At 33.8% G+C, this 10,113-nt stretch overlaps 1 protein-coding gene across 1 annotated transcript; it reads left to right on the forward strand.

Moving 5' to 3' along the window:
- The first annotated feature begins 1,714 nt into the window (after positions 1 to 1,714).
- Positions 1,715 to 9,730, forward strand: LOC100251186 (ARM REPEAT PROTEIN INTERACTING WITH ABF2). The gene is made up of 19 exons (XM_002272505.4): positions 1,715 to 2,040; positions 2,489 to 2,649; positions 2,807 to 2,979; positions 3,059 to 3,179; positions 3,256 to 3,330; positions 3,445 to 3,539; positions 3,787 to 3,862; positions 4,044 to 4,151; positions 4,938 to 5,066; positions 5,179 to 5,247; positions 5,422 to 5,481; positions 5,751 to 5,874; positions 6,001 to 6,140; positions 7,383 to 7,446; positions 7,974 to 8,053; positions 8,403 to 8,467; positions 8,574 to 8,691; positions 8,776 to 8,900; positions 9,299 to 9,730. Exons 1-19 carry the CDS (start codon positions 1,809 to 1,811, stop codon positions 9,396 to 9,398), a joined length of 2,115 nt encoding a protein of 704 aa, XP_002272541.1. The 5' UTR covers positions 1,715 to 1,808; the 3' UTR covers positions 9,399 to 9,730.
- Positions 9,731 to 10,113: the final 383 nt, after the last annotated feature.

The following is a 10,113-nucleotide window of genomic DNA, read 5'->3' on the forward strand; positions in this document are numbered from 1 at the left end:
ATTTTATAGCTTCTGGCTTTATAATATTATTTGATATAACATCCTATTATACCATATAATTAAAAATAAATAATTAGAGATCATATACATAACTTCTGGTCATGTATCTGTAATTCTGTAATTTTTCCTCATAACTTCTTGTTATAAAAATTGCACATATTTTTCATAACTTCTGGTTATGAATTTACCCCATAATTTATAATTTATCCCATAACTTCTTGTTATAGGGATTATACATATTTTTCATAACTTCTGGTTATGAATTTACCCTATAATTTATAATTTATCCCATAACTTCTAGTTATAGGGATTGTACACACTTTTCATAACTTTGATTATGATTTTATTTTATAATTTATAATTTATCTCATAATTTTTGGTTATAGGGATCGTACATATTTATATATTCAAATAAAATAAATAAAAATAAAGAGTCAAATAGTGATAAAGTAAAAAATCTTGATATAAGTTTATGACATACATTTTTGTGAGAAAAAAGAGAGAATGGTATTTCTATTTATCTTAAAAGGAGAACGTCTTTTTCTTGATTGATAACGTGTTGTAAAATTATAAAGTGAAAGAAGAAGAAAACAAGAAAGATAAATTAGAATGTAGGAAGATAATAAAATATATTTGGGTATCTAGTCACAAAGAGATATACATTAATATGGATGATTATCCACAAGTTCCCATAATCCGATAAATTCTCATATTTTATAACAAGGACCTATTTTTTTTTTTTTTGGTTTTTTTAGTATTTGAATGTTTGTTTGGTCCAACAATTTGTTGTTTCAAATAATTATAATATAAAAGAATAAGGGTTCGTTTCATCATAATTTTTAAAATTTATTTCTTAAAGCTATTTTTTATTTTTTAACTTAAAAACTGTATTTAAAAACAAGTTTTAGAAAAAAGAATCACAAAATAAACCCAAAGTTTCCATTTTGTTTTTAAAAGCCAATGAGAACAACTTTTATTTGTTATTTAAAAATTGTTTTCAAAAAACAACAATCAACAATGTTACAAAATTTTAAAAGAGGTTTTTTATTCTATTTAAAAAAAAAATGTTTTTAAATCACATGATCAAACAGACTCTAAATTTTTTTATAATTTTTATTTTTCTAAAAACAAAACAAACACCCTCATTTGTATAAAAACATTAAGAAATCATTTTTTTTTTACACTTAAAAACATTTTTTTTTTTGATGTGGCCAAATGACCCCTTAATTTAAAAAAAAACCATTATGTTTTTAATTCATTGATTTTATTATCTTTTCCAAATATAACCAAATAAGATTTAAAAAAAAAATATAAAAATTTCTTCACTATTTTGTTTCATTATATTATTCTTCTCAATTTTCTCGTCCCCAAATTTCATAAAATTTGAATCACTATATAATGATACAATGATTAAGGTATAAATCATATGCAAAATATTTTAATGGTTCAAAGATTAAGGTATAATCATATGTAGAATATTGAAATAAGCTATAAAACAATGAAATGAATAAGGGACGAAGCAATAAGACCGATGTGGAATGGTTGTGTACACGTGTCAGCCAATATATGGAATGATTTTATTTTTTATTTATTAAATATATATTTTTTACATCGAATCATCGTATGCCACCTTGCACTTTTCGTTTCACCGCCACTCCCCTAAATTTACAAATTCTCTGGCGGGAGCGCCAGATGGGAACAACTCATTCGAAAAAAAGGGCGCGCCCTCATTTCCCGCCATATAAAAGCGAAACCGAAACTCTCCATTTCATCTCCCCGATACGCAGATCTTCTCTGGCATCGCCACCATGGAAAAGGTTGGAGTAGCGTCTGCAAGGAAAAGCCTGAAGCGAAAGCTCGAAGAGGAGTTCGAAGAGGATGGCAGATTGGATGCTCTCTCACAACCCCACGCGCTTCGCGAACTGGTGCGCGAGGTCGGCGTGCATGTCAGCGTTCTCAACTCTGCTATTTCTTCGTCCGAAGCCGATCGATCCGCTGCTAAGCGCGCCGTTCATGTTCTGACCGAGCTTGCAAAGAACGGTGATGAACCGCTTGATTACTTCTCTATTCGTGTTGTTAGAGTTTGGTGCCGTTTGGTTTCTGAGAAAACGGAGGGAAAGGGGGGAAAAAGGAAATTTAACTTTTCGGGGTGTTTCGTCTTGATTTTACAATGAATATTCACTTAAGCTGAGTTTGTTAGTTGCATTGGGTTAAATTGGTTGGAGGGTTATGTTTTATTGGATTCTTCGTATCAGTTTCGTCATTTTTCGTTATATTTTGTTGCTTTATTAATATATCGGGTATAGTTATTGGGTTCTGGTCGGGATTTAGGATCCTTTCTATTTTGAGAAAGTAGACGAAAATAAATGAAAAGAGATTTAGAATCTTATGAATGAAATTCCAATTTCAGGTTCTCATTTATCTATATGTTTCCTTGATAGTCATCTGTAGAATTAGGTTTTAAATTTGATAATTCGTGTCCTTGCAGATGAAATTGCGAATGTGATTGTTGATTGTCAAGTTGTGCCGGCTCTGGTTGGGCATCTTCAGTCACCTCCACCCTTGGTAGAAGGTGACAGCAGCCCGATTCCATTTGAGCATGAGGTCGAGAAAGGGTGTGCCCTTGCACTCGGACTCCTTGCTGTAAAGGTAATAAACTTCGCTCATAGTTAGTCTTGATTAATTTAATTCCAAGTTTTTTCATTTTGTTGTTATATTCTGTTTGGCCAGATACTTTTTCCAGTTTCATAGGACAAACACTTAGCAAAACTGGTCCTTTACTCATATTGATTGTTTTGTCGAGCAGCCAGAGCATCAACAACTCATTGTCGATGCAGGGGCTCTGCCTCATCTTGTGGAACTCCTAAAGAGGCATAGGTCTGGTTATAAAACTCGGGCTGTCAATAGTGTTGTAAGGAGAGCAGCCGATGCAATAACAAACCTAGCTCATGAGAACAGTAACATCAAAACCCGTGTCAGGTTTGCTTCCTTGCATGCGTTTTAGTTGCCACAAGTACACCGTCGTGCCTTTTTGTGACAGATTTAGTTCTATACTCAGGATTGAAGGTGGTATCCCGCCCCTTGTTGAGTTGCTTAAATTCATTGACACAAAGGTTCAGAAAGCAGCTGCAGGAGCTTTGCGAACCCTCGCATTTAAAAATGATGAAAATAAAAATCAGGTTATTGACTTTTCCTTGTTCAGAATCCTATTGGGATCATAACTATTGTTAGTGACATGAAATTACACTTTTGCAGATTGTGGAATGCAATGCTTTACCTATGCTTATTCTAATGCTCAGATCTGAGGACACAGGTGTACACTATGAAGCGGTTAGCTCTCATCATAAGATTTTAATTGGAACTTTTGCTTTGATTATCTTGGGAATCTTGTTCCTGTACTTTGCATTGTCTTCAGTATTAGCTGATTGTTTTGGAGTCTATCAGATTGGTGTGATTGGGAATCTGGTTCACTCATCCCCCAACATAAAGAAAGACGTCCTTTTTGCTGGAGCTTTACAACCTGTTATTGAGTTGCTCAGGTATTGCTGATTATTTCATTATGTTATTCTTCCAGTTTCTATGACTGCTTCTTAGAGGGGTTTTTTTTTTTTTTTTTTTGTTTTGTTTTGTTTTTTTTGTTTTTTTGTTTTTTGTTTTTTTCTCTGTTTGTTATATGGTTGAAATTCCTTTCTAATTGTCTGCAAATCGTCCATGAAGTTTACACAGAATTCATTTTTTCTTGGTGCCTTTCTCTTTTCCAAATTTCAAGTGTAATTTTGATGACAGGTCCAGCTGTTCTGAGAGCCAAAGAGAGGCAGCTTTGTTACTTGGGCAATTTGCTGCTGCTGATTCAGATTGCAAGGTGGATTAAATAATATTTCCTCATTTCCCTTGAATTGTAAAACTTCTATGTCAATACTCAAGGAGAAATGCCATAATAACTGATCCATTGATTTTGTCCTCATATCCCTCTTTTAGTATCATGAATTTTTTTTTCCCATATTTTTTTTATTGAGTGATGTTCCAACATGAGGTTCATGCAGGCACACATTGTACAGAGAGGTGCTGTCCAACCATTAATTGATATGCTCCAGTCTCCTGATGTGCAGCTTAGGGAAATGTCAGCTTTTGCTCTAGGGAGGTTGGCACAGGTTATTACTTCTCTGATTTCATCATGCAGTGCTTAAACAGATATACAGATGTAATTGTAACACAATTTTAGCTATCATATTGTTGGCTGATCTCATTTTTTCAGTTATTGTCACTGCTTTCATTTTCTTTTTTATGAAATATGAATAGCATTCTCCTTGGGTGCTGCTTTAGATAAGGATTACTAGTCTTTACATGCAGTATGAGAAGCCTCTTTCTCTTGTTCCTTGTCTTTTGGTTGTGCTAATAACCTTCAGACGGGTTTTTGATGTATGAATGGACACTTGAATGCATTTCAGTCTTAGAGTTCATACTTGTGGCTGCTTGCTATTATACTGATGTTTTTGGATTCTCTTCAGTGTCCATCATAGCAAATCCCGAATGTGCAGGCAATTAGATTTTCCCTTTCTTGGGATAATGTAATGCAACATTTAAGTTTATGTCATTTGTGGGTGTGGCAGTGGTAGCTCCTCGTGAGGTAACCACTTGATGTTGGCTTGTGATCATGTTATTCACAAACTTGAAATTTTCTTATATTTTTCTTTATCTTCTTTTAAGTTTTAACATTTAAATGCTTGTGCAAGTAATGTAAATGGTTGCCAATACAAGCTTAAATTTCTATTTTTTTTCCCTACTATTGAAGTACTTGATTACAGAGACTGATATTTTCCTTTATTGGTGCTTAATAATGACTGAAGAAAATTTGATCCTTATGGAAATCTGCTGGCATAGTTGAAAAAATTCAACAAAGGATTTTTCTTGGTTTACTAAAAGGTTATCATTTTTAGGACCACCACAACCAAGCTGGAATTGCTCATAATGGAGGTATGGTGCCATTGTTGAAGCTTCTTGATTCAAGAAATGGATCTCTTCAACACAATGCTGCATTTGCTCTGTATGGTCTTGCAGATAATGAGGTATTATAACACTCATGGGATCATTATTCAATCTGTAGTTGTGTTTGTTTTTCTCAAGTTACTCATCTTAAAATGGGAATGTAGTGGAACTAATTTAAAGTTTCTTCTGTAGGATAATGTTGCAGACCTTGTCAGAGTAGGAGGTGTTCAAAAACTTCAAGAGGGGGTATTCAATGCCCAAGTATGCTACATGCTTACTTCATTTTACAGTTTACTTAAATTGCTGCTTCTAGGTTCTTGATTTTTAATTTTCTCCTCAAAGCTGAATAGAGTTGAAAAATCATCACTCCCTCCCCCGTCTCCCTTTTTTCCTGTTTAATCATAGTTTCTCAGTTGTCTGCTGATGTACTTGCAGCCAACTAAGGATTGTGTGGCAAAGACATTGAAAAGATTAGAGGAGAAGATTCATGGACGAGTGAGTTTTCCTTTATGGGCTAGACTTCTTTGGTTTTTTTTCATCCAGTTCTTTTGCATTTGTTGCCAGTTAGCTACCTCCCTTACACAACAAGTTTATTCATTGGCTTATTAAGATTTATTATATATTTTCTTGGGGCAAGTGCTAAAACTTCAGAAATAAACTTGTGCTATCTTATCAGGCTTGAATTCTTTCTCCTTGATGTCAAATTGGTTTTTGGCATTACTTGGTGTTGATAATTACTGTTTCTTTATTGCTTTATTTAACAGGTAATGAACCATCTATTATATCTAATGAGGGTAGCAGAGAAGTCTGTACAAAGACGAGTTGTTCTGGCTCTTGCTCATCTGTGTTCCCTTGAACATCAAAAAATTATTTTTATTGATGGCCATGGTATAAATCACTATGCCAACTCTTTTGGTCTGCATTTTGTCTTGTACAGAAGTTTATTCTAATTATTCAGTGAGTCTGGATTCTGATTTTGTAATGATTGTGGCTTATATGCAAAATGTTTTGCAGGATTAGAGTTGCTGTTGGAGCTTCTTGAATCTACAAGCGTGAAGCACCAACAAGATGCTTCAGTGGCATTGTACAAGTTGGCTAACAAAGCTACTTCACTCTGTGTCGTGGATGCAGCTCCTCTATCACCAACACCCCAGGTATCTTTTCTCCTTGTTTCTTATTTGTTTGTGGTAGGTGCATTCTTGTGTTCAAGTTGAGGCCATAGGGTAGCATGACATGCAGTCCTGAACTGAAATAAAAAAAGATATTTAGTTTTTAATTAAATGTTTGTGATTTGAATTAATTCATGGAATTATTTCTTGTTCTGTTAATTGAATTCTCAATTAATGTCTCATGCAAAATATTAAAGATCTTTTTTCCATTGTCTGGCAAAAGACTATGTGGAGTCTGCAGATGAGTTGATTTTTTCTTTTAATTGCTCGAAATTCTTGCTGTCCTGTAACACTCACAGTTGTTCTGAGCGTCTTATGGTACTTAAGTTTGTATTAATATGGGCTACAATATGTTTGGGATTCCTATATCCCAAATGATGTTTTGGTTGGCAACACAGATATTGGTTCATTACTTTGGGTTGTTGCAGTCATCTTTATTTTAAAGCTACAATATTTATATTGATTTGTCGTAGTAGTTTGACTTACAGTTCTTATGGTCGTGAACCAAAATTAACTATTTTAGTTTATAGTTTCGCCAGCCATAAATTTGTCCAAGATTAGTCACAGTGATTTTATTTCCCTGTCATTTTTAATGGAAATTGTCCAACTATTGATTGTAGCATGATGGTGATAATGCACATTGGACCTCCATGTTGGTTATGGAAGTACTGAAATTTCTTTCCTTTGTTCAGTCCAGCGACTTTGGTTGAGAAGCAATACTTTTATTATTTATTTGGTGTTTGTGAGTTTTGAGTGGTTTCAAAACTTCTGCATCTACTCTTTCCTGGAGGGTCTGAAGTGTTGATATCTTCTCTCAATTTCAGTTCACGTAAATCTTTTTGATCAGTGTTCTAAAAGTACACAGAAGAAGGTTTTCACTATGGCTCTTTCCTTTCCCCCTCCCATCATTTTTGTGCCCGCTGATGTTACATGCTGTTGTGTTTCTCTTCCCCTCAATGTTTTGAAAATGATCATTTGTTATGAATACTTGTTTCTTCCCTCCTAAAACAGAGAAGTAGACTTCCTTTTTGTTGTCTGTTTAGAGGTTCATTTATGTGGATGGTCATTACCTCATTATTTCTGTCAAGAGCATTAAATCAGTATTACTTGAAAAGAATGGTTAGCAAATCATCTCTGTTGTTTTACTCCAATGATCTTATTCTTTTGGATGTTAAAGGACTCGAACAATTTTTAGGTTTTCTATTAAGCCTTTCAATTTTGTTGCAGGTGTATTTGGGTGAGCAGTATGTAAACAATTCGACACTCTCTGATGTTACATTCCTAGTTGAAGGTAGTCAACTTGTTATCACTTCCAAATTTTGTTGTTTGTATTTTTGTTATGTACTGCAATCCCTACTTAAAATCCATGCAGCATTGGGGTGATCCCAAACACTCTCAGTGCCCATTTCAGCTTGGCTCAAGCGGCCTTGAGTATTGTCTAAGCAAAAGAAGTGAAATAAAGAGTCAAAAGTAGACAACATTTAAGGAAAGCAAGTGTAGTGACAGTAAAAGTTTTGGTGTACAGTCTAGCTTTCAATTTGGAGATTTTGACACATTAGGGACTTAAGATCCCCATGGCTAAGAATTAGACTGAGCTTGTACAGTAAAGCTTCCAAGCATTACTGCACTCACTCTTTTCAAGTGTTTTATTTCTTAGGCTCTTTATTTTGCTTTGCCTAGAGGGTATCTAAGGGTGCTCTAGTGTGGCTGATATTGGCACTTGAGACTGCTAGGTTATGCTATTTAAAAAAAATAATATTTGAATCTTTAATCTATGTTCTTTATCACATTAAATTTATTGTGCTTTCCTTTTACCAGGGAAACGGTTCTATGCTCACAGAATTTGTCTACTTGCTTCTTCTGATGCGTTTCGTGCTATGTTTGATGGAGGTTACCGGGTCAGCATCTACTGCCTTTAAAGCACTCTTTTTGGTCCAATGTTGATGCTTTTGTGATTTTGCCCCAACTTTACCTCTCCCCCACCTTTTATTTTCTTGAAGATCATGAAAAAATGCAAAAAACTAGAATACAAATATCTGTGTTTTGTGTGGGAGACTTCCCTCTTCCATTACATGGGTCCTTAAGTCAGTAAGCTGTTTCTACTATTAAAGAAAGCCATCAAACTTGTGCAATCCATTGGGCCCCTACTTGGGCAGCAACAATCCTGTGAGCCATAATGTAGAAAAGGGAGATGACTTAATGAAGATTTGGCTTATTATTTATGTTAGTTTTGAATATCAATTGCAGGAGAAGGATGCTCAAGACATAGAGATCCCCAATATTAGATGGGATGTCTTTGAGTTGATGATGAGGTCAGAATTTCTAGATTTGCCATGTTATTAAAAAGGAAAAGGCATTGATTGTTCCCCACAATATGCTGATGTTTCACTGTTTCTATTTTTTATCTTATGCTTGCAGATACATATACACAGGATCAGTGGATGTCAATTTAGATATTGCACAGGATCTTCTCAGAGCTGCTGATCAGTATCTTTTAGAAGGACTTAAGCGTCTCTGTGAATATGCAATTGCACAGGTGAGCTAAGAAATCAGTTGGATAACTGCCTTTTCATTTTGTAGAACACGTATTGGTCTAAAACCTACTCATTATCTTCTTCAGGACATTTCTGTGGAAAATGTTTCGCTCATGTATGAGTTATCAGAGGCCTTTAACGCAATGACACTGAGACATACTTGCATCCTGTATATTTTGGAGCACTTTGAGAAATTGACTGTTAAGCCATGGTATGTTCTTCTGAGCCACTAATACCTCCACAGATTTATTGAATGAAGTCAAACATAGACTGTTGCTCTGTTTTAAAGCCTATTTCTCTCTTACAACTTAATAGAACATCCAGGGATTTTTTACATTTGAAATCTATTCATTTCCTCAATATCTGTCAAACAAATTCAATGAAGACATGAGTTTCCTCCACAGATATTCTCCAAGCACACTTCAGTATGCCCGTTACATTATTCCTCTTGTAGTACCCTAGTACCATGTTCATTCCCCATCAGTTTTGGACCATCAATTCTTAAATCAAATCAAACCTATGGTGATCAACATTATAAAAGTTTGACTGGAGGGCTTTCACCACTCTGCAGGATCTTAATATCTAATTATTATGTACAAAAAAATGCAGGTACTCTCGTCTGATCCAATGTATATTACCAGAAATCCGCAAATTCTTCAGAGAAGCACTTACCAAGCCGGTCGAACCAGTCCTGACCTTGTCGACATGAAGCTTGTACGAATGGTTCAGCCTAGGTTTTGATCTTTTGACTACACTTTCTCGACTAGGGATGAAGAATGTACAGAAAATAGAACTTCTTCCTCGTTGTTGAGGGAATGAGAGGAGTAAATTTGAGTAGTATTGACTTGTAGTTGTAGGCACGTACCTTGGGATGCTCTTACATTTTCATTATATAGATTGGTCAGATAGTGGGAACATATATGTAAAGTGGGTTTGGTTTTTGAACAAGCCACGAGCTTCAGATATTGGAAAAGAGACAACGGAGAAAACTATGAAGTTTCAATTTTCATGTCAATAAGTGAAGAGAAATACTAAATTTAAGAGTTTATTTTTTTATTGAATAGAAAAAGTTAAAATATTTGATTTTTTTTATTTAATTAAAAGTAATTTATTAATATTATTTAATATAATTAAATTGAATTTATTAATAATAGATTTATTTTTGTTATATTGAATGATGTTAATAAATTATTTTTAATTTAATATAAAAAATTAAATATTTTAATTTTTTCTATTTTATCAAAAAATAAATATCATCTTAATATTAAAAGTGATAGTTTTAATATTAGCTCAAATTTTTATTTATTTATTTTTTCAAATACTCCAATGTTTGAAAATCAAATATAATTTTTAAATGATGTTTGTATGAATAGTATAATAATTGGTTTTATATTTATAAAATATAATTTTCAAACATAAATACA

This window comes from Vitis vinifera, chromosome 7, assembly GCF_030704535.1.
Source record: "Vitis vinifera cultivar Pinot Noir 40024 chromosome 7, ASM3070453v1".
Lineage (NCBI taxonomy): Eukaryota > Viridiplantae > Streptophyta > Magnoliopsida > Vitales > Vitaceae > Vitis > Vitis vinifera.